Raw genomic sequence first — 25692 nt, 5'->3', positions numbered from 1 at the left:
TAATCCTCTATCAGATATATAGCTGGCAAAGATTTTTTCCCATTCTGTAGATTGCCTCATTGCTTTTTTCACTGTGTCCTTTGCAGTGCAAAATCTTTGTAATTTCATGAGGTCCCAGTGATTAATCTGTGGTTTTATTGCCTGAGCAATTGGGGTTGTATTCAGAAAGTCTTTGCCAGGACCAATATGTTGAAGGGTTTCCCCTACTTTTTCCTCTAGCAGTTTCAGAGTTTCAGGTCTGATGTTAAGGTCTTTAATCCATTTGGACTTAATTCCTGTGCATGGAGAGAGAGAAGAATCTATTTTCATCCTTCTGCAGATATATATCCAGTTTTCCCAACACCATTTGCTGAAGAGGTGTCTTTTCTCCAATGAGTATTTTGGGCATTTTTATTGAATATCAGGTGGCTATAGCTACTTGGGCGTACATCTGGGTCCTCTATTCTGTTCCACTGATCTACATGTCTGATTTTGTGCCAGTACCATGCTGTTTTTGTTACTATGGCTCTGTAGTATAGGTTAAAATCAGGTATGGTGATACCACCAGCCTTATTTTTGTTGCTCAGTATTATTTTAGATATTCGAGGATTTTTGTGATTCCAAATGAATTTTTGGATTGTTTTTTCTATTTCCATGAAGAATGCCTTTGGAATTTTGATAGGGATTGCATTAAATGTGTAGATTCCTTTTGGTAAGATTGCCATTTTCACAATATTGATTCTTCCAATCCAGGAACAAGGGATGTTTCTCCACTTTCTAGTGTCTTCTGCAATTTCTCGCTTAAGTGTTTTAAAGTTCTCATTTTACAGATTCTTTACTTACTTGGTTAGGTTTATTCCAAGGTACTTTATTTTTTTTGATGCAATTGTGAATGGGAGCGATTCTCTGATTTCATCCTCTATGTGTTTGTTGTTAGCATATATGAAGGCTACTGATTTCTGTGTATTTATTTTGTATCCTGTTACATGGCTGTATGCTTTGATCAGCTCTAACAGTTTGCTGGTAGAGTCTTTAGGGTCCTTTATGTATAGAATCATGTCATCTGCAAATAATGATAACTTGATTTCTTCCTTTCCAATTATGTATCCCTTTTAAGTGTGTCTCTTGCCTTATTGCTATGGCTAAGACTTCCAAAACTATGTTAAATAAAAGTGGGGACAGTGGACACCCTTGTCTTGTTCCTGATTTTAGTGGAAAAGCTTCCAGGTTTCCCCATTTAGTAATATGTAGGCTGTAGGCTTGTCATAAATAGCCTTTATTATATTGAGATATGTTCCTTCTATTCCCAGTCTCTGTAGGACTTTTATCATGAAGAGATGTTGGATTTTGTCAAATGCTTTCTCTGTGTTTAATGAGATGATCATGTGACTTTTGTGCTTCAATCCATTTATGTCATGCACTACATTTATAGATTTATGTATGTTGAACCATCCCTGCATCTCTGGGATAAAGCCTACTTGGTCATGATGAATGATCTTTCTAATATATTCTTGTATTCTGTTTGCCAATATTTTGTTGAGAATTTTTGCATCTATGTTCATGAGGGAGATTGGTTTGTAATTTTCTTTTTTTTTGTTCTATCTTTGCCTGGTTTTGGTATCAGGGTGATGCTGGCCTCATAGAAGGAGTTTGGTAGAATTCCTTCTTTTTTTTATTTCCTGGAAAAGCTTAAGAAGCAATAGTGTTAGCTCTTCCTTAAAGGTTTGGTAAAATTCAGCAGTGAATCCATCTGGGCCTGAGCTTTTTTTAGTTGGGAGATTATTGATAACTGTTTGGATCTCCATGTTTGTTATAGGTCTATTTAAGTGATTAATCTCATTTTGATTTAATTTAGGTAGGTCATATAGATCAAGGAAATCATCCATTTCTTTCAGATTTTCATACTTTGTGGAGTATATGCTTTTATAGTATGTCCCTATGATTTTTTGAATTTCTCTGGTTTCTGTTGTGATGTTACCTTTTTCATCTCTGATTTTATTAATTTGCATCTCTTCTCTCTTTCTTTTTGTCAGATTTGCTAAGGGTTTTTCAATCTTGTTTATCCTTTCAAAGAACCAACTCTTTGTTTCATTAATTCTTTGGATTTTTTTTTTGTTTCTATTTCATTAATTTCTGCCCTAATCTTTATTATTTCTTCCCGTCTACTGATTTTTGGTTTGTCTTGTTCTTCTTTTTCCAAGGCCTTAAGGTGAAGCATTAGGTCATTTACTTGCAACCTTTCTAATTTCTTAATATACGCACTTAAAGGCTATAAATTTACCTCTTAGAACTGCCTTCATTGTGGCCCAGAGATTTTGATATGTTGTGTTCTCATTATCATTTGACTCTATAAATTTTTTGATTTCCTTTTTGATTTCTTCATTGACCCATTCATCATTTAGTAGTGTATTGTTTAGTTTCCATGATTTTGTATATGCTCTATAGCCTTTCTTGCTACTGATTTGTAGTTTAATTCCATTGTGGCCAGATAGAAAGCAAGGAATTATTTCAATTTTCCTGAATTTGTTAAGATTTGCTTTGTGTCCCAATATATGGTCTATTTTAGAGAATGTCCCATGTGCTGCTGAAAAGAATGTATATTCTGCAGCCTTTGGATGAAATGTCCTGTATATATCTGTTAGGTCCATTCCTTCTATGACCTCATTTAGTCCAGATGCCTCTCTGTTTATTTTTTCCCTGGATGACCTGCCAATTGATGAGAGTGGGGTGTTATCGTCACCCACCACCACTGTGTTTGGTGTTTTCTGTGACCTTAGTTCTAATAGTGTTTGTTTGATGAATTTGGGAGCCCCCATGTTAGGTGCATATATGTTTAGGATTGTAATGTCCTCCTTATGACCTTCCTTATCTTTCTTGACTAACACTGGACTGAAGTCTACCTTGTCAGATATTAGGATAGCAACCCCTGCTTGTTTTCTAGGCCCATTTGCTTGAAACACTGTTTTCCAACCTTTCACCCTAAGATAATATCTATCCTTTGTAGAAAGGTGAGTTTCTTGGAGACAACAAATTGTAGGATCCTGCTTTTTAACCCAGTCTGCAAACCTATGTCTTTTCGTTGGGGCATTGAGGCCGTTGATATTAAGAGATATTATTGAAAGGTATGTATTTATGATTGCCATCTTTTTTTGTGGTTCCGGTTCTACCTATGCTCTCTTGTGCTAACTAGTATTTGAGTATTGCTTGTTTTATCTAGGTTCCTTATATGTGTGCTTTTCCTTCTCTTCAGCATGGAGGATTCTATCAAATATTTTCTGCAGAGCTGGTTTTGTCTTCAGATACTCCTTTAACCTGCTTTTGTCATGGAATGTCCTTATTCCTCTGTCTATTTGAATGGATAGCTTTGCAGCATAAAGTGACCTTGGTTAACAGTTGTTACCTTTCAGAACTTGGAATATATCACTCCAAGCCCTTCTGGCTTTAAAAGTTTGTGTTGAATAATCTGCTGTAATCCTGATGGGCTTGCCTTTGTAGGTAACATGATTTTTCTCTTTAACTGCTTTCAATATTTTTTCTTTGGTTTGTGTGTTTGGAAGTTTGATTATAATATGGAGAGGAGAGGTTCTTCCCAGGTTCTAAAGGCTTCCTGTATCTGCATTGGCACCTCTTTCTCAATTTGTGGGAAATTTTCTTCTATGATTTTGTTGAAGATGCCTACTATGCTTTTGGAGTGGAATTATTCTCCTACTATGCCCTGAATTCTTATATTTGATCTTTTCATAGTGTCCCGAATATCTTGAAATTCCCACTCATACTTTTCTATAAGCTTGTCTTTCTCTTTGTTGGACTGTATTAGATCTGCCACCTGGTCTTAGATAATCTGTCCTCTCCCTCATCCATCCTACTGGTGAGATTTTCTACAGAGTTTTTTATTTCATTAACTGTGTTCTTCATTGCTAGTAGTTCTGTCTGGTTTTTCTTTATTATTTCTATTTCCTTATTTATGTCTTGTATTGCCTTCTTTATTTCATTAAATTGGTGTCCTGCATCTTCTTTGATTCCCTTGATTTCCTCTTTGATTTCTTCTTTGATTCTTTTGATTTGTTCTTTGACCTATTTGAACATATTTACAATCATTCTTTTGAAAGATTTCTCAGGCATTTCCTCTAACTCGTTCTCACTGGAGGACATTTCTGATGCATTAATACTTTTAGGTGGATTTATATCGTCTTGCTTTTTAGTGTTTCTTGTGTTATAATGTATATATTTTTGCATCTTTGATTAAGTTAATGATTGGATTTTCTAGCTACCTGGGTATTCTTAGCTGTATCAATTGATTTGATGTTATATATTTTCAGGGTAGGAGCTTAAGGTGTTAGGTGTGGCTCTTAAGACTCTCAGAGTATCCACAAGGTGTTCCTAGGGGTTCAGTTTGCTTGCTAGGGAGTATTCAATAGGCTGAGTGGAATAAAATACAGGTAGATTCTAAAATTTAACTAAACACTATACACATTCAATCAAAAACAGCCCCAAGTATGTATACAAGAGTAGTTATCATAACGAGCAGATCCTCTACCAACAAGGGGTTAAGATTTCTAGTCTGTTGAGGGATCCAAGTCAGCTTGTGACCAAGTGAGACCCTTCCCTGGTGCAATCCCAGTTACCTTGGATGATTTTGGTCTCAGTCCAGTTGCTGCCTGTGTCGTTGGGCTGCTGTTCTGATTTCTGGAGCTGGGCACTGGCCTTTCCTGCAGGGCAAACCGAGCCTGGGAAGTGTGGCCCTGCAGATCAGCACCCGTGCTGCTGGAACTGCTGCTGATGAAGCCGCTGTTGCTGGGTCCACTGCTGCAGCTGCCACTGAAGCTGCTGCTGTGGGATCTGCCGCTGCTGCTGCTGGGTCTGCCGCTGCTGCCACTACTGGATCTGCTGCTGCCGGGGCCACTGTAACCAGTGCTGGAGCCGCTGATGTTGCTGCCAGGCTCTGCTCCTGCTTAGGTCCTGCTGTCGGCTCAAGTTGGCGTGGCCGGGTCCCAGGGCCGTTGCTCTGTTTGCTGGAGCTGGGCTCAGGCGGTGGGGGAGGGGAGGGAGCCACTGCTGCTCTGGCTCTCTCGCTGTTCTACGTGTTCTTCTACCTCGTGGTCTGCTCCTCCATTGCTCACTGCTGCTCTCCCTTCACGTTTCCTGAGTTGTGGAGAGCTCCAGTGTGAGTGGAAGCACCTGGCTTTTCCTGCGGCTGGAGCCGAGCCTGGCAGCTTTCTGGTGCACCACTGCTGCGGTTGGCGGAGCTGCCAGGGCTGCTTTTGCCTGTCTGTGTGGGCTCTGGATGCTCTGAATCTCTTCTACTTCTCCGCTGCCACTTCAATTTCCTATACACCTCCCTTTTTATTAAAAGTGTGTATTTTGCTGAGTTTTTTTGGTCTTTTTCCCCCCTAGGCTGCTTGGGCGTGGTACCTACACCGCCATCTTAACCAAAAGTCTCCATGCTTTTTTTAAATAAAAGATTTATATTTATTTATTTATTTATTTATTTATTTGATAGAGAGAATGGGTGCACCAGGGCCTCTAGCCACTGCAAATGAACTCCAGACACATTTACCATCATGTGCATCTGGCTTACATGGGACCTGGAGAATCGAACCTGGGTCTATAGGCTTTGCAGGCATGTGCCTTCACTGCTAAGCTATCTCTCCAACTCCATTTTTTTTTTGTTTGTTTTTTGAGGTAGGGTCTCACTCTAGCTGAGCTGACCTGGAATTCACTATATAGTCTCCTGTAACTCACAGTGATCCTCTTAACCCTGCCTCCCAAGTGTTGGGATTAAAGGTATGTGTCACCACAGCCCACCACTCCATGCTTTTATAGTCACTGAAGTGCAATGAGATCACTCACCTTGCTGAGAATCTCCTGTGAATTCTCCAGCAGCCACTGAATATCCTGTTTTAGAGAAAAGCAACAAGCTAGTCACACTTTACAACAAATGAGTTATATCTGGAAAATAATGAAAACATCAACATTACAGCATTATTCAGAAATGTCTACAAACATAAAACATAAAAGTTAATGATTTAATAATGAGAAAAATAATCACACTAATATGAACACTTTCATACTAAATCCTACATATAAAGAAGATAGACCACTGCTGACCTAAGGTAAAAATATGGCAAAAAAGAAAGATTGTGAGGTAAATTTTTGGAACATGAGTACTTTTTTTTTTAGTGTCACATGCCTTTAATCCAAGCCAAAAATAAATAAATAAATAAACATGCTGGAGATATGGTTCAGTGGTTAAAGGCACTTGCTTACCAAGATTTGATTCCCCAGTACCCACATCAAGTCAGATGAACAAAGTGGCCCACATGTCTAGAACTCATTTGCAAGAGAGCATGAGTATTACATAATGGACCTTTAAGTGGAAATGGCATGTGGCATGTTAAGAGTTGCTAGATTCCTAACTACCAGACACAATTTTCTAAAAAAATGTCTTTTGTATTAAGTTTTATCTTTCTGATTATTAAGAAGAACTACAGGTAGATATTCCATGATAGCTTTCCACAAATTAGTTTGAGCCAAAACAAGATGCCAACTACATCAAGAAAACATAACTGTGATTTAAAACATTTCCCAAATGTATCAGGTAACCATAATTATCACAATGAGCCCAAAGGTGGGAAGCAGTAGTGGTTAAATGGCATTGTCTGGTTCGCACATCATAAACTGGAGAACTTTCTAGCATCTGGAAAGTCTTCTTACTGTTCTAAAAATTGGACAGGGCTATTATGTTGCCCCTGTGACTTTAGTTTCAGGTCTGTCAATACAAAATGCAAGTGCAAAATATAAGTGTTACAGACCCTATAAAACAGATGCACAAAAATGGATGCTCAGGGCTGGAAAGACGGCTTAGCAATTAAGGTGCTTGCCTGTGAAGCTTAAGGACCCATGTTCATCTCTCCAGACCCCACACTAGCCAGACGCACAAAAATGAGGCAAACACAAGGTAGCACGTGCCCACTAGGTGGCACAAGCATCTGGAGTTCGATTTCAATGGCTGAGGCCTTGGTATGCCAATTCTCTCTCTCTAAAAATAAAAAATAAAAAATAAAAAATAAATAAATGGCAGCTCAAAGGCTGAGAAGATGGCTGTGGTTAAAAGCACTCACAAACCTGGCCACCAGGGTCAGGTGCCTTGCAGCCACATAAAGCAAGTAGTCTCTGTGTCTGTAATTCCCATGATCCTATGACAGTGGGAGGCTTAACCAGGAGAATCCCAGAGCTCATGAGCCAGCTATTTTGGTATTCACAGCAGCAAAGCTAGAGAGACCATGTCCCAAACAAGGTAGAAGTTTAGGACCAACACCCAAGGTTGTCCTCTGATCTTCACAGGCACACCGTGACGTGTGTACCTGTATACACACATACCATTTCAGGACTGGGAAGATGGCTCAGTGGCTAAAGGCACTTGTTTGCAAAGCCTGCCAGACTAGGTTCCATTCCTAGGCCACCCTTGTAAATTGGATGCAAAATGTTGTACAAGTGCCTGGCATTTGTTTGCAGCAGCAAGAGGCCCTGGTGTGCCCTCCACCCACCCATGCAAATAAAGTTTTTTAAAAGGTAAACTTTCATAAAATATCAAAACACATCAAACAACTCAGGAGCAATCAAGCTCACCCAGGTAGCTATCATCATAGGAAGCCGGAGCCACATCGGTCTGCTTTTCGCCAGCCAGTTTCCTCAGAATATCCTTGAATGAGTAATTTGCAATGATGTCTGCAACACTGGCTGTGATCACTTGGCCTGCATTTGAGCAAATGGACACATGGACAAAATGAATGCAAGAGGCAGGCTCTTCTTACTCAGCAGACCGGGTGCCACACACATCCCTAGCACATGGTCACAGAATTCCTTGCATTTTTTTTTTAATTTATTTATTTGAGAGTGACAGACACAGAGAGAAAGACAGATAGAGGGAGAGAGAGAATGGGCGCTCCAGGGCTTCCAGCCTCTGCAAACGAACTCCAGACGCGTGCGCCCCCTTGTGCATCTGGCTAACGTGGGACCTGGAGAACCGAGCCTCGAACTGGGGTCCTTAGGCTTCACAGGCAAGCGCTTAACCGCTAAGCCATCTCTCCAGCCCAATTCCTTGCATTTTTGATGATGGTTTTCCCTGCTTGCTCCTAGAACTGAAAGACAGGGGTTAGCTCTACTGGTTAGGACTTTCTATTCTAGCAGAAAGAAGACAGAGATAAATGGTAATCCTTTATCTGACTTCCTGCTGCTTTTAACATGTATCCTCCCTCTGCTTTCAACTAATAGAATTACCCAACACTGAACACTTGTAAGTGAAATTTAGGTGTTTCAAAGTTTATTCTAGGATGTTCTAGTTAGAAGGAAATTTTGAGATCATGCTGTCACAGAAAACTTTCTTATAAATGGGGAAACTGATGCTCAAGGGACTTGATTGTATTCTCTGGGATCATGTGGTTTTGTTATACAACTAAGGTCTCCTTTGATATTGTAATAGAGGGGGTTTTTTGCAAAGCATAGGTGAAGAAGTAAGTTGAAATCACTTGTATTCAATAGCTTGTAAGAAATCTCAGTTAGGTTGAAGGAAAGAACTAGGCAACGTTTAACCACCTAGCTTGCATGGTGAACTATGCAGAGAAAGCAGAAAACTATGGCACTAGGAAGCAACTAGGTTGAGTGAGATCTCCAATTTTAGCAAAAAAAGGAATTCATGGCCAGCAACATGATAAGAACTTTGGCTCATATCTTTTGAAGTTACTCTCAGGTGTCTGCAACGTGATTGCATTGGGGAATACAGATATTTAAAAGACAGCTAGCCATTTTCCACCATATGGAGAATTCTATGCCTTCCACTGTTTACTGTAGACATCTAAAGCAAAAATGGCATCTCATGTTCTTTGGGAGAAGCTGGACAAACTGCTTTAAGTCATTTAATTTAACATCAATTTTACAGTGAAATTATTCTTTGGGAATTCCCACATAAACTCCCAAAGTTGTTTGGTTTGAAGTCCACAAAAAGAGTAAGGCTGCCAAGTCAGGTCATAAATATTCCAAGTGTCGGAGACTGAAATGACTGCTCTGAGATGAAGACAATAGCACTTACACATGAATTTATGAAGAATGTTGGGAGAATTTGCCAATATTCTCTGGATTATAACTCAGCATTCCCTCCCCTTCCTCCCACACACAGGCTGAGTTCACTTGTTTCCTCTAGCTGGTCTATAAAGATTGTCATCTTAAGAGTCTATAAAAATTTAAATTACTGTTCTATACTCTTTACATGATTAATTGTCAGAAAGTCACATGAGCTATTTTTTTCAGCTTAAGTAAAGTACTTAATTATGAGAAATGAACCAAGATTAGAAGAAAATCTTTTAGAAACATAAATTAGTTTTCATTTTATAGCCTTCTCTTGTATGATACATACTTTTTAGTTTGTGAAATAATTTTAAGAGACCAAAATGTTGTATGTATGAAATAAGCTTATTGGTATTATTATATAAAATTTTATTATTAATCTATCTTCCTGACTCTTTGGCTTTGAAATGTAATCAGGTTGTCTTTCACTGGAAAGTAAATCCTCCTTCAATTATTCATTCACATTCTACTGTATGTTGAACCTGAAGTTTATAGTCAAGATTCGTTCAACAGTCTGTGTTCTTTGGGGGGATATTTCTTTCATACCCATGGCATCATTTACCACCAATATGAGGCAAGTCCCTCTTTCACCTTAGGTTTCTTACTGGAAATTAAGATTGTGTATGTTAATGTTTATGTGAAAACTCATAGATATCCCAATATTTCCATACAAGATAAAACTTATCTTCTCTCTGTAACTACTCCGAATGTACTCTCTCCCATGGTCTTGCTTATCTCACTAAGTGGCACTCATTTTACTCATTCAGTTGCAAATGTCGCAAACATATTCTTGACCTTTTCCCTTCCTACTCACCACTTATTTTCCATCAATTATGCTGTTATCTTGCTACCAAATTATCTCTCCCATTTCTTCTTAATTTCAATTGATACCATCAGTACCCTTAAGGACACATCTTTATGTGCGACTTAGAGCTAGTTGACCTTAGAAACTTACTAATTTGCTGATGAGGTATTCTGGCCAACTTCAAATGTGCCTTCCATAGAGCAGCCAGAGTGGTCTTTTCAAACCACACAGCTGATCATGGCATCCCATACTTAAAATTCTCCAGTGGTTTCTCATTACTTTCAGGATAAGCACCACCTTCCTACCATATCTAAACTCGTCTGTTGTAACTGTCTAAACCCTCCCCCAGCTTTTCATTGTGGGTAGGGCAAAGATGAAGTTGTGTGCTGGTCTGCAAGGCCCACGTGGTATTGGGCCTCTGCCCGCTCTGCTGGCAGTGCTTTCTCCTGGCTGTCTTTACCCTCGTCCCCTCATTGTCTTCCACTCTTACCTCCACTGCATCATTTGACAAACATTGGCAGAGTCCCTCTCCCACCCTCACCTAAGAAGTCCAGGTCTCAGTTTGGGATTACTTTCTTTCAAGTTAGTTGACCTGTGGGCTGCTGCTCACCAGGACAGCACCTTCATGAGAATTAGAAGGCACTCCCTTAGGGTGCCAGCTATTGCCTGGGCTCATGCCTTGTCATTAGTGTACAAGTGGACTCCGGCTTCCTGTCATCCACTGGTCACAGTACAAAGGCACCTTGGGGAAGCCTCCTGCTTTCTCATGGCCCAGTAATGACATACTGGTCCTGTATTGCATATGTTACAATTGGGGTTTCTCAGGTGCTCATGTGACTTTTTAAACTTCATTTCATTTTGAGACAGGGTTTCACATGTAGCTTTGGTTGGTCGAGAACTCGCTAAGTAGACCCAGCCAGTCTGTGGCAATGCTTCAGCTTCTGTCTCCAGAATGTGAAGCTCCACACAAGCTCTCATTTGACTATTTGGCGGATACCCATATCTTTTCCCAGATATTAACTACTATGAAGGTAAAATCAGGTCTATTTTCCCGCATCATTGGATTTCTAGCATGTGGCACAGAGCCTAGCATAATCTCAATAAATTCTTGGTGGAGAAATGAATTGTGGTCCATAAGAACATTCAAAAGGTATAGCACACAGCACAGGACAAACTGAAAGGATGCTTTCAGGAAACTGTGAGTACAGATGTGATGTTATAAACAGTCAAAACTTGATGCAACTTTTGCTTCTCCTGGTTAGTCATACAGGCATGCCTCCCCTCTGCGAACAGAGCATACCTTGCCAGTAAAAACTCCCAGGGCCTCCTACTATGAGGTCTCCATTCTGCAAAACATAAGCAGCAACAGGAACAATTGGAAAAGAAGCACTAAGAATTTTTAAAGGGCAATAAATCATTGCTAATCAGTGTTGCTATAACAATTTGCTACTCATAAAAACACAATTTTTTAAAGAGGCCATTATATCTGAGGCGTGCAGGCCATTTTCTTTCTTGCTTTGCCTTCAACTATTCGGTGTGTTATCATGTTAAACAATTTTAATTTCATTCAGGCAAGTTGAACTCTCTCCCTTGAGAATATGTAAATTCATGTTTTTGGCACTGCCTCTAGTAGGCAAAATATCTACATTACTGCCGTATAATTTACCAGACATGGTCTTTTGAAAACCTTGGTGATGAAAGAAAATTGTATTTAAATTTTTTCAAGGTCATAATAATGCCTTTGTTTATGTATGTATGTATGTGTGTGTGTATGTATACATGTAGGCACATGTATGTATGAAGGTCACAAGTCAAGTGTCTTCCTCAGTTTCTTCCCCTTATACTGAGGCAGAGTTCCCTACTGAGCCTAGAGCTCTCTGACTCAGCAGACGAGGTAGCCAGTAAACTGTCTCACTGGAAATGGGTTTCCAGTGTGTGCTCCTGACATGCTTGGCTTGTGTGTGGCTGTTGGGGATCGATACTCAAGTCCTCATACTTCTGCAGCAAGCACTTTACACACTGTTCCAGCTCCCCTGGGTAAGGCCACTTCTAAAGGATATATCTGCAGGCCCACCTCCTTCTCGGGAGAGAACGCAAAACCTCCAGCCTAGCAAATGTAAGCATTTTCTAATCATAGCTCCCTCTCTGTACCCTAGCTGCACTTTTCAGGGAAAGCAGACAAGCAACGATGTGAAATGTGACAGATGTACAGTAGAATACAGCACATGTTCCTGAGCTTTTTCTGCATACAGTCATTTTCTTTGTTTATATTAAACATCTGCTTTCAATTTTATCAATGGATATGTGAGTTTTAACATGAATATTAAATCAAAGCAAGCAAGTACAGATAGGAGATAAAAACAATTTATAGACTCTTGTGATCTTTTTGATAGACACATTTTATCTGAGTTTTTGACATTTTCATTTTAAAATGATTGCTACATGGGATAAAAAGAAAGATTCTCCTCATTGTACGTAGTCCCATACTATATAATATGCTGTCATGTACATAGATTTAAGTAGAAATAAGAAATAAATGTAACAGAAATCGAAATACATTTCCAGATATGGCTACGTATAGACCCAAAGGTTGTTGGTTGTTGCTATTGCTTAGGGTATGGGACTAAAGACAGAGAATAAAAACAACAAAAGCCCATATCAAATATCAAAAGCTAAAGGCCAAAATAATTTACCTTATAAAAATCCAGACTAAATCCTGCTTGGCAGTAACCCTGGCCTTCAGGATCGACATTGCCTGGAATGATGGAAAACAAACAAATGTCATCATTTCTGAGGTATATTTTACTGAGCAATTCATGATATTCTGTTGTTTCCCCATACAATTCTGAGTTTAACAATTTGTGCTTTATATTTATTTCTAAAATAGTTTCAGGTAATTTATTAAGTACATTTCCATGTGTTTCTGATCCTATATATTACTGTGATACTGCAGAAAGATCAAAAGAAATAATGTCTTTTGAGGCTATTATTGTTTGGGTTTATTGAGTACACTGAGCACTAATTACTGGGCATATGGGGAACATATCAGAGTAAGAGTTTGTTATCATAATAAGGGGTTTTCATTTATATTCATGGCAGAAATAAAGTCTTCATCTTCCAACTGTGCTCCAAATTTTCCATGTAGCAGTGTCTCCTTTTGCCCACTTCTGACATGTCTGCCATTCATAAAGGTGATGGACAGGTGTGTATGAGGGTGCATGTGTTCATGTGTGTGTGTACACATGGAGGCCAGAGGTTGAGGTCATGTGTCTTCCTCAATTGCTTCATTATCTTTTTTTTTTTTTTGAGGCAGGGCTTCTCGCTGAACCCAGTGCTCACTGGCTGGGCTAGACAAGCTAGGCATCAGGCCTTGGGGATCTTCCTGTCTCTGCCTCTCCTGCTCTGTGATTACAGGCATGTTCTGCCACACCTGACATTTTACATAGTACTGGGGATCTGAGCTCAGGCTCTTAGGCTTATGGGGCCATTTTACCCATTGAGCCATCTCCTCAGCCCAGGTTCCAAAACTTCTTAATTATAGTCAATATGTAGGGAGGATCTCAACTACCGCATAGTTAGATACAGTGGATTGGAACTAAACTAAAATGAAAGAGCAAGAAAGGAAGTTCACATCACTACCATCACCAAAGGAAAGTTGGTAGGCTGGGCCAAATGGATCTAGTTCTACAGAATGCAGGACTAGAATATCTGCTGTTTTCTTTTCTCAAGCCAGATCGTGGCTACTTTTAGCACTGTCATTACCAGTTTATCAATCTGCCCACCTCCTCAAAGTTATTTTTTTGAGACAGGGTCTTATACAGCCCACATCGGCCTTGAACTCCTGATTCTTCTGCCTTCACCTTCCAATTGCTGGATTATAGTCATAAGCCACCACATTTGGCCTTACTCTCCTTATATTTCAAAATACCTTCCTACCTCACACAGTATATTTTAACAAAATTTATTCCATCATTTAGAATAAGTTTAAGGTAGATGGTTATAAATTTTATAAGTTCATCAATATCACCTCAAAAGTCTGGGTTTTAGTTTTCTAGAAGCTTATGAATATAAAAATTATACACATATACCTGTGAATGCATAATGAATTACTATATAAACCTATTGGGTGTATTTAAGAAGTAATTTTCTAAATACACAAGCTTCAAAGATCCATTCTTAAAAATTAATTTTCTAAATATACAAACTTCAAAAATCCATTCTTAAAATCAACTCTTTTTTGGGGGCAAGTGCAACAGACTAGCCTTTTTTTATGTGAGAGAACAAGAGAGAGAGAGAACAAGAGAGAAAGAGAATTGCCTCCAGCCACTGTAATCAAACTCCAGACGTGTATGCCCCCTTGTACACACGTGCGACCTTGTATGCTTGCATCACCTTGTGTGTCTGGCTTATGTGGGATCTGAAGAGTCAAACATGAGTCTTTAGGCATTGCAGATAAGGGCCTTAACAGCTAAGCCAACTCTCCAGCCCTAAAATCAACTCTTTAGTTTTAAGATTATAAATTATTTAAGAGAGAATAAACCTGATAATTCTTTGCTTTAAAGAATGATTTTTAAAAAATGAAGGAAAAAACAATAATTAAAAACCGTCAAGAAATTACCAACTTCAAGTGCTTGAGAGGCAATTATAGAAGACTGTGGGATTCTTTGCCCTTCAAGGCCATTAATTTTTCTTACAGAATTAGAATTTATGAGACCCAAAGAAATATTTCTTCCTGGTACTTCAAATTATCATTAACCTTATAGTTGTGTCCCAGAGTAAATTCAGTAATCCAGGGACATGGGCTCTTCTTCAATACTATTTGCTGATAACTAAAATAAAATTGAAAGGAGTGTGTGAACTTTTCTCACCTGAATTATGAGAGCAGGAGGCATTCCGTGAATATGAATGAGCAGGTCGCCTCCCCTGCGCTCAGAGCATACGTGGGTGTACATGAGAGAAGAAACACAGGGTGCTTCTTTAAACTCCCTTTTGAAAATGATAGTGCTGATGTTGCTGCTCTGGGGTATTGACCATATGCTCATGAACAAGGTCTGTGTTAATGGACTGCGGACTTCTTAGCCATGGCAGGAAGTCTGCTCTTTGGATGTTTGAAGAGGAAGACAGACAAGTAAGACTAAAGAGCCCATGAGGATGTAAGAGCTGTGGGTGTGCGTGAGAGCTAAATCAATTCTTGGCAACCTATTTAGCTATTCTGCAACTCAATCTGGGCTCCATTGTACATTTGCTTTGCATATTTCTATTCAGGAAAAATAAAGCATGATAGCATGATAATGTATCCAGGGACCACAAGATACAGGCATACTACATATTTGTAGAAAGTAGTTCAAGCCCATACTGAAACGTATGTGCACAAGTCTAGATTCCATGGGCCGTATTTTAACTTGTGCTTTCCTGACACATGGAAAGTCAGACAATGGAACAAACTAGAAGCAGTGACAAGTTCTGAAAATGAGCACCCTTGATGTTAGTTGGAAGACCACATGTCAAGGCCAATGGCATGTTAAGGATAGTTCATTTTTTTAATTATAATAGTTTGCCAACATGAGGAAAGACTTTTAGCAAACCATGAAAAATATATGCACAGGTGTAAACATTAATGAAACAACTTCAGTATGGAATTTGTTTAGCATAATAAAACTGGCCTCTTACCACACCCCAAAGCCAAGCACATTGCATGGATTGTGGTCAAGCGATGCCTCTTCTTGGCTGTCACCTGTACCTTAAAGCTCCTCTCCTGTCCACTTCCACTCTCCTTTGCTAAAAGAATCTTTTCTCTCACCTTGTCAACAGAACCCCATCCTCCTTGCACACCCTGGTTCGAATTACTTCTTCCTCTTTGGCATTCTCGTCTTTTTCTTGGTAACACTTTTTGCTGCTCAACATTATACTATAAATGTGTTTAATTAGACGTCTGCCGCCTGCTCATTCCCTGGGATACCCATCACTTGGACACAGGGTGTCTGTTTGGTTGCTTGCCTTGTATGTGAAGAGTTAGTGCCAGTGTGTTTGCAATCATATGATGATGGATAAATAATTGAGTTTCATCGTCAACAAAGAACACTTATGTAAAAGTAGTTTAACATACAGACCTTATGTCCCATTTAGCATATCATACTCTGCTCCTCGCCAAAATCCTCACCCAAATCACCGTGTTTTAAAAGTTCCCCTTTGGTTCTTTGGAGCTGTAAAGCTTAGCAGTCTCTTTGTTAATGGAATAATGGCCTGATCAATTCATTCTCTCTCTCTCTCTCTCTCTCTCTCTCTCTCTCTCTCTCTCTCTCTCTCTGTGTGTGTGTGTGTGTGTGTGTACACATGTGGTGACTGGAGGACCTTTGGGTGCTGTCCCTCAGGAACACTGTACACTTTTTTGAGTCAGTGTCTCTCATTAGCTAGGATGTCTTCAATCAGACTGGCTGATCAGCAAGCCCCAAGATTACAAACTGCCCAGCTGTCGTTTCTTAGCCTTTCTCCTCTCTCCTTCCTTCCTTCCCTCCCTTTTTTCCCCTTTCCTTCTCTCCTTCCTGTCTTCTTTCCACAGTTTCTAGGAACCCAACTCAGGTCCGCATGCTTACCCAGCAAGCAGTTCACCTACTGAGCTCTCCCCAGCCACCCCACTTGATCCAGTCTTTATCTTCACTGTTTTATTTATGGTATTTACTCATTTTTCCATAAATTGATCTTGAATATTTAAAAATACTTACACAAACATGGGATTTTACTTGTAGTTTTAGAGGTCACAGTAACTTCAGAGTAAGTTTTTAAAAAATTATCATCCTGAAATCAGTTATAGGATGATTTTGTTAATGGCAACTTTCACTCTTCAATGTGCTCTTGTGAATTATTAAGAATAAGAATGAGGGCTAGAGACGTGGCTTAGTGGCTAAGGCACTTGCCTGCAAAGCCAAAGGACCCAGGTCCAATTCCCCAGGACCCACGTAAGCCAGATGAACAAGGGGGCATATGGATCTGGAGCTTTTCTGCAGTGGCTGGATGCCCTGGCACGCCCATTCTCTCCCTCTCCTCTGTCTCTCTGTCTCAAATAAATAAATAAAATATTTGAAAAAAGAATAAGGATGCAAACCTGCTGATTGATAATCTGCCAATCCCAATGTTATATCTAGAATTTACAACAATGTAGGAGCTGACAAAAGAATTATGAGCAGATAAACCAGGTGTGGTGGCACACGCCTTTAATCTCAGCACTCAGGAGGCAGAGGTAGGAGGATCACCAAGAGTTCGAGGTCACCCCCTCAGACTACATAGTGAATTCCAGGTCAGCTTGAGCTACAGTGATATCCTACCTTAAAAAAACCAAGAAAAAAAAAAGTATGAGCAGAGAATCAATCAATCAATCATGTCATCCCAAAGTCCTTGGGGGTTTCACAAACATGAAATAATTAAACAACTTTATTCAAAAAATGGTTCACAGGGGCTGGAGAGATGGCTCAGCAGTTACGTGCTTGCCTGTGAAGCCTAAGGACCCAAGTTCAAAGCTCAATTCCCCAGGACCCACATTAGCCAGATGCACAAAGGGGCACACTCATCTGGAGTTCATTTGCAGTGGCTGGAGGCCCTGGCATGCCCATTCTCTCTCTTTCTCTCTCTTTCTCTCTCTTTCTCTCTCTTTCCCTCTCCCTCTTTCTCTCTCTGTCTGTCTCTCTCAAATAAATAAATAAACAAAAAACTGGTTTACAGGTGTCTCAAAGGATGCTTTGCAGCAGGTTGGGTGGTATGCCTCTGGAAGATAAGGCAGGAGGGTCATAATTTTGAAGTGAGCCAGGGCTATGGAATGAGTCCATGGGTAGCATGAGAGACATAGCTCGAAAGGGTGCTTTGTTGGGAGATTCTTAGAACGGCCACACAGCCATTTTGAAAAAAAGTAGATACAACACTTGTGGAAGAAAGTGTAACATATGGACTAACCTAAGCCCACAGCTACCAGGAAAACAACAGAGACCACACAGAATGATCCAATCAACGTGCCCCAGGTCCAGTCACGCTAACCAGCACCGTTACTGCTGTAAATGAGAGGAGAGAGCCCTTGGCATCTTTAGAACACAGTGTGAGATTTCAACAGTAACTGACAGCTTAAGGCCAAAAATAAGGAATCAATTAATTCTACTGAAGAATATCTAAAGGCTGAGTTTTGCAAGTGCAGACAAGGATCAGTGAATTTGTGAATCTTCGCCATCCTGTCACAGCAAAAGTGCACGATGCTGTCCATACCCTCTACCCTTGGCTCTTTCCACAACACTGTAATTCATCCATGTTATTTTGAACTTACCTACTGAGAAAGTCTTTAGCTGAATTTCAGCTTTGAGGAATAAAAATAACTTACTGTTACGACAAGGAGAATACTCAGCGTATGCACTGAAATTTTGAATGGCTACATAGCACGTGCCAACCGGGTCCTTTTCTGGTGTAGGTTTAAGAGTTCTCCAGTGATACAAGGGAGCACATGCCTACGAAACACCAGAGACAGTTAACACACAGACAACAGCTTCTGATAGTGAGTGCAGTCTCATCTGAATTCTTGACTAGTGTAACTAAAGTTATGGCAAATTATGTTAAATTGTTAGGTGAATTAATTGGTCTATTGAATAAATACCTTGGGAGTCAGAGTCAATTAAACTTCCAAAGCCAATTTTTAACATTAATACACTACAGAACTGGCAAAAATTAAACATACACAAATGAATGAGTTCTCCTCTCCCCTAGCAGAATTTTAAATTAAACAAAAAGTAACCTGACAAATGAAAATTACTTCCTAAAAGCAAAGAACTTATATTTTCTTTTCTTTTTTTTTGTAAAAGAATTGAACCCACATAAAAGCAAGCAATATTCAAACAGCGAATCAATCAGGGTAACATCTTCAATGAAAACTAGCTCCTTTCTTTGTCTAGCAACTTTTTTTTTTATTTTTTTAAATTTATTTATTTGAGAGCGACAGACACAGAGAGAAAGACACATAGAGGGAAAGAGAGAGAGAATGGGCGTGCCAGGGCTTCCAGCCTCTGCAAACGAACTCCAGACGCGAGCACCCCCTTATGCATCTGGCTAACGTGGGACCTGGGGAACCAAGCCTCGAACCAGGGTCCTTAGGCTTCACAGGCAAGCGCTTAACCGCTAAGCCATCTCTCCAGCCCTGTCTAGCAACTTTTAAAACGTGATTTTCAATACAAAGAAATCAGACAAGTTTATAAATCCCTGTTTTGTGGATTGCCTTTATCACTGAAGTTGTAGCTCATGAAAATTTAAAATAATCTGGTGTTTATAATATATTTGACTTTATCTGAATTTCAGGTAACTTCTTTTTATATAAAGTTAATTAATTTATTTTTATTTGTTCTTGCTTTTATTTAAATATTTGTATGTATTTGTTTGAGAACAGCGCACATACAGAAAGAGAAAGAGAGGAGAGAGAATGGGTGCACCAAGGCCTCTCGCTACTCTGCACAAGCTCCAGACACATGCATCACAGTGTGCATGAGGCTTTCTGTGGGTACTGGGAACTAGATCCTAACAGCAGGCTTGGCAAGCAAGTGCCTCTAACCACTGAGTAATCTCTCCAGCCCCGTTATTGATAATTTTTAAATCTAATTTTTATTGACCTCCATACCTATACACCTTCTTTCAATTAGTCCCTCTTCTCTTTTGATGTCATCATTATTTTTTGTTATTATTAACTAGAAATTTTGTATGGCCACATCATATGTTGGTACCAACATTTCCCTCCTCTCTACCCCACACCACGGCGGGCCCTCCTTAGTGGGACTGCTTGTATTCATCACGGGGTTGTGGTAATGAGTTAGTTGTGAGAGCAGCAGTCGGTCACTGGGGAGGGGGAAGGGAGGGCAATGTCTCTGGATATTCCTCCCCTCCCACCCTATGGTTCTTACAGGCTTTCTGCCCCATCTTCCACAAAATTCCCTCTGCCTTCGTGGGTGTGCTTTAAGTCCATTTTAGTGTTGAGCTCTCAGCAGCTTCTGGATTTCTGCTTTGGTGCATATTTCATGGTTTTTATTCATGGCAAAACTAAAGGTCAAACAGCATCTCATGCATGCTAGCGTACTTTCATAATAAGTTCAGCAAGTCATTCAAAGAACACATGTTAATGACTTACACACATGTCCATGGGATTCATGGCAGATAGGGAGTAAATCCATATTCTGACTCTGCTTGTTATAAAGAAATAAATTCTGCCAGGCATGGTGGCACATACCTTTAATCCCAGCACTCAGGAGGCAGAGGGAGGAGGATTGCCGAGAGCTCAAGGCCACCCTGAGAATACATAGTTAATTCCAGGTCAGCCTAGACCAGAGTGAGACCTACCTCAAAAAAAAGAAAGAAAGAAAGAAAGAAAGGAAGGAAGAAAGGAAGAAAGGAAGGAAGGAAGGAAGGAAGGAAGGAAGGAAGGAAGGAAGGAAGGAAGGAATTCTGCTAAATTCTTATGACAAACAATAACTTTTCTGGGGGAGATGAGTTACACTAATCATTCTACAAATATGTCCTAGATTCTAATGAGGCAAATAATCTAAAGAATTAGAAATGAAATGTTCCATGACTATTTTTAGCTAAGATAAAGAGTAGTAAATTCAAATAAAATGGTATGCTTATGCAAAAATTTTGCTCACACATTATAGCCTTTTTCAGAATGTATATAACTAACAAACTTACTAAACATAGAGTATTGCATGGAAAATATGTTTAATAAATAAATGTATGTTGAGTGAAATTAAATTGATGACCACTGTACAAAAGTTGAAAAATAAATTACAAAATATCTATTTGCTGGGTGTGGTGGCGCACGCCTTTAATCCCAGAACTTGGGAGGCAGATGTAGGAGGATCACCATGAATTCAAGGCCACCTTGAGACTACATAGTGAATTCCAGGGCAGCCTGATCTACAGTGAGACCCTACCTTGAAAAAACAACAAAAAATAAATAATTTAGTATACAGTAATTGTTATATCTTAGCTTTTATGATATAAGATTTGTCATATCAGGTACTTACTTAATTCCTTGTCTAAGCTTTCTTTTTTAAGATTTATTTTAATTTATTTGAGACAAAGAGGGAGAGACAGAAGGAGAGAAAGAGAAAGAAAGAAAAAAATGGACACATCAGGACCTCTAGCCCCTGCGAACAAACTCCATATGCATGCACTATCATGTGCATCTGGCTTACATGGGACCTGGAGGATCAAACCTGGGTCCTTACGATTCACAGGCATGTACCTTAACTGCTAAGCCCTCTCTCCAGGCCTTGTCTAAGCTTTCTAATTTTAGGAATGGTACTCTGGAGAAAATAAGATATGTTATTGAATTATGCTTTGCAATGTCACATCAAAGAATAGATTAGGTTTAAAAGAGAAATGCCTTTAAATTAGCTTGCATGATATCAGGAACTTTTGATAAAAATTAAGCAATCATAAGAAAAACATGATTCATTTACAACATAATCTGGCTTCTTCTAGAGCAGCTTAGATCCTACAAGAGAATGGTATTTAAGACATAAAAGATGACTTAGTGGTTAAAGGTACTTGTTTGCAAAGACAGCAATCCCATGGTTCAATTCCCTTATACCTATACAAATCTAGATACAAAAAGTAATACATGCATCTGGAGTTGGTTTGCAATGGCAAGAGGTCCTAGTGGGCCTGTATTTTCTTCCTCTCCCTAAATAAATAAATAACTTCAAAGACAGATATGAAATAACATTTTGCAAGGAATAAAAGAAGTGATCAGTGCACAGAAATCACAGTCACTGTGCGGTCTCCTGTTTTGCGGATTGAGTCCTCCAAGTGTATCTGGATGTTCAAGTTCTCATCTTTGAGGGCCTTGACCTGGAGAATCCTACAATACTGAGGCAGGAAGACAGGATGATTTTAAAGCCATTTTAGGCTTCTAAATGTTTCCTTGGTGATCTAGTTCTATGTGCTATTTTCAATAAAGGTAGCCTATGTTCTTAGGCAATTCACCTTTCTACAACTTCTTTCCTGTATTTTCCATTCTACCCACTGTGGAGTCCTGGCCAGTGTCTCCAAACTCTGTAAGTCACCTCCATGAACTTACAAGTTAGTTAGTTAATGACGTCAATGGCAGGTGTGAGCGATGAAATACAGGGGACTCTAGACAGCCTTCTCTTATGAGCTCTAAGACTAAAACAGATCTTCCTAATTCTGGAAGAAAAATATGTTAATGCAAAATAATTCTATAGTGACTGCATGGTAAAAGATAAATTGATAAATAGACAGAGCTATAAATGCATACCAAAACTTCCTAGGGGTTAACCACAGACTAAATGAACCAGGAAACTTCTTTAAATACTTCTTCTCTTTTTTTAAAAAAAAAAATTTATTTACTTGAGACAGAGAAAGAGGGAGAGAACAGGCAATGCCAGAGCCTCCAGCCACTGCAAATGAACTCCCGATGCATGCATCCCCTTGTGCATCTGGCTTATGTGGGTCCTAGAGAATTGAACTGGGATCCTATGACTTTGTAGGCAAGTGCCTTAACCACTAAGCCATCTCTCCATCCCCTAAATACTTATTCTTATTAAGTCATAATTTAAATTGACTAAAACCAACCCTGAAACTCAGTTATTTGCATACTGTTTGGAGGAAGTTACAGGCAATAAGGATACAAAGTTCTACAAAGTTAAAGTCTAAATCTATTTAATAGTCATTTGCTTCTCAATAACTTAGATATGCATAATTCTTTACAACAATAACAGAAGCAAGTTAAAGTGTTGAGACCTGAAAGATGTCTATCAAGGATTTAAGATTTTCTTCTTACTTTACAAACTATTGGTATATTCCAAGATTTGAAGCAGTTTTTTTAATTACAATTAAATTTTAAATCAATATTAAAGAGCTCTTTCCTTTTGTTTATATGTAAAATAAATGATGTAACAATAGAGAAACTATTTAAAGATTCTTAGTTTCTTTTTTATTATGTATATTTTATTATTAGTTTTTATAGACAATTTCTTTAGGCAAATTTTAAGTATCCTCTTAATTATTTTTAAAAATATTTTATTTATTTTAAGAGGAAGATAGTGAGAGAAAGAGGCAGACATAGAGAGAAAGAGAAAGAGGGTGGGAGAGAGAGAGAAAGAGAAAAAAATGATGGGTGTACCAGGGCTTCTAGCCACTGCAAATAAAGTCCAGATACATATGCCATCTTGTGCATCTGGCTTATGTGTACTGGAGATTTGAATCTGGGTCCTTAAGCTTCACAGGCAAGTGCCCTAACAGTTGAAGCATCTTTCCAGCCCTTTAAGCATCCTTTTAAATAAGCCTTAAGAATTAAATATCTCTCCCTTTAGATACATCTTTTTGTTTGTTTGCTTGTTTGTTTGTTTTTTTTTTTTGTTTTTTGTTTTTTGTTTTTTTTTTTTTTGATGTAGGGTCTCACTCTAGCCCAGGCTGGAATTTACTATGTAGTCTCAGGGTGGGCTCGAACTCATGGTGATCCTTCTACCTCTGCCTCCCAAGTGCTGGGATTAAAGGAGTGTGCCACCATGCCCAGATAAATAAAGCTTTTTAAAAATAATTTATTTACTTATTTGAGAGAGAGAGATAGAGAGAACAGGCAGGCCAGGACCTCTGGTCACTGCAACAAACTCCAGATGCCATAGATGTAGCTTTTATTTATCTATCTTGCTTTGTCATGTTAAAGTATTTTGAAATATCTGACTGATCTACAAAGCATGATTTATTCCTATAGCCTTGAGCACAAAAATAGATTCTTGGGCTAGAGAGATGGCTTAGCTGATAATGCACTTGCCTGCAAAGCCTGAGGACCCAGGTTTGACTCCCCAGAAGCCACATAAGCCAGATGCACATGGTGGCACATGTATCTGGAGTTCATTTGCAATGGCTGGAGGCCCTGGAATCCCATTTTCTCCCTTCTACTGCCCCCCTCAAATAAATAAATAAATAATAGTTTTTAATTTTAAGCAGAGTTTCTTACTATAAGCACTAAATTCTTCAAAATGCTAATAAGTTTATCTTTGAAAGTCTAACATGTCCCTACATAGAACATTTTTCTAAATACAAGAATTAAAACATTTGTTGCACCACAAAGTAACTAGGGCCACAAGCAGATCATACTCACCACAACTTTCCCCTTATGGGCTTTCACTGTTGCTCCAAACCATTGATTGGACTTAAACTCAATAGGTTCTTTGGTTCCATTAACTCTTATCTTCCTGTTATCTGACAAGAAGGAAATGAATTACAATTTGCAGTGTGGTCATCAATCAAAACTCATAATGACAAATTTATACATTTGAACACTAGAAGAACTAATGCCAATCTTTCTTAAACTTTTCCAAAAATCTGAAGAGGAAACCAAGCATGGTAGCTCATGGCTTAAATCCAAGCATTTGGGAGGCGGAGGCAGGAGGATTGCTACGAGCTGGAGGCCAACCTACACTACAGAATGAATTCCATTTTGCTGGGGCTAGAGTGAGACACTGTGTCAAAAAAAAGAGGGCTGGGGCTGGAGAGATGGCTTAGCGGTTAAGCGCTTGCCTGTGAAGCCTAAGGACCCCGGTTCGAGGCTCGGTTCCCCAGGTCCCACGTTAGCCAGATGCACAAGGGGGCGCACGCGTCTGGAGTTCGTTTACAGAGGCTGGAAGCCCTGGCGCGCCCATTCTCTCTCTCTCCCTCTATCTGTCTTTCTCTCTGTGTCTGTCGCTCTCAAATAAATAAATAAAAAATTAAAAAAAAAAAAAAGGGAGGGCTGGAGAGATGGCTTAGCAGTTAAGGTGCTTACCTGCAAAGCCAAAGGACCCAGGTTCAATTCTCCAGGACCCACATAAAGAGAGATGCATAGGTGGTGTATGTTTCTGGAGTTTGTTTGCAGTAGCTGGAGGCCCTAACATGTCCATTCTCTCTCTCTTTTTCTCCCTCTTTCCCTCTCTCTCAAATGAATAAATAAAAAATAAAATATTAAAAAAAGAAAAAGAAATTGATGAGAAGTAAATACTTCCAATAGTCAGAGTTACTGTGATACCAAAGGCAAGCTAATACACCACAAGAAAGGAAACCCAGGTAATCATCTCAGTGTGTTGATAAAGCATTTCACAATATTCAGCAGCATATTTTTGGTATGAATTAATTAATTTATTTATTGGGGGGTTTTCAAGGTAGGGTCTCACTCTAGCCCAGGCTGACCTAGAATTCACTATGGAGTCTCAGGGTGGCCTTGAACTCATGGCAATCCTCCTACCTCTGCCTCCTGAGTGCTGGGATTAAAGGCATGCACCACCACGTCCGGCTATTTTTTGGTATTTATTTTGAGAGAAAGAAAGAGGAAAAGAGAGAGAGAGAGAAATGGGCACACCAGGGCCTCAGCCTCTGCAAATGCACTCTAGACGCATGCACTCCCTTGTGCACATGTGCGACATTGCGCACTTGCCTCGCTGTGCATCTTGTTTACATAGGACCTGGAGATTCGAACATGAGTTCTTAGGCTTCGCAGGCAAGTGCCTTAACTGCTGAGTCATCTCTTCAGCCCTTCAGCAGCATATTCTTTCAAGATAAAAACTCTTAACAAGGACTGGGGAGATGGCTCAGCAGTTAAAGTGCTTTCTTACAAAGCCTAACAACCTGTGTTTGGTTCCCCAGTACCCACGTAACCCACATACAGAGCGATACATGCATCTAGAATTCATTTGCACTGGTTAGAGGCCCTTGTGCACCCACACTCACTCTCACTTTCTCTCTTTCTCTGTTTGCAGATAAATTAATAAAAT

General features: G+C 39.4%; 1 protein-coding gene across 1 annotated transcript in view; it reads right to left on the bottom strand.

Moving 5' to 3' along the window:
- Positions 1-25692, bottom strand: part of Itga8 (integrin subunit alpha 8) — a 213745-nt gene that overhangs the window by 150789 nt on the left and 37264 nt on the right. Inside the window, exons 3-8 of the mRNA XM_045135108.1 lie at positions 24048-24148; positions 18267-18390; positions 12601-12662; positions 11208-11253; positions 7609-7734; positions 5830-5874 (exon numbers count right to left, since the gene is read on the bottom strand). Of these exons, the coding sequence (XP_044991043.1) occupies positions 5830-5874; positions 7609-7734; positions 11208-11253; positions 12601-12662; positions 18267-18390; positions 24048-24148 (504 nt within the window). The remainder of the gene's footprint in view (positions 1-5829; positions 5875-7608; positions 7735-11207; positions 11254-12600; positions 12663-18266; positions 18391-24047; positions 24149-25692) is intronic.

Source organism: Jaculus jaculus, chromosome 15, assembly GCF_020740685.1.
Source record: "Jaculus jaculus isolate mJacJac1 chromosome 15, mJacJac1.mat.Y.cur, whole genome shotgun sequence".
Taxonomy (NCBI): domain Eukaryota; kingdom Metazoa; phylum Chordata; class Mammalia; order Rodentia; family Dipodidae; genus Jaculus; species Jaculus jaculus.
Note: the sequence above shows the minus strand (reverse complement) of the source record. Positions and strands in the feature narration are given on the sequence as shown.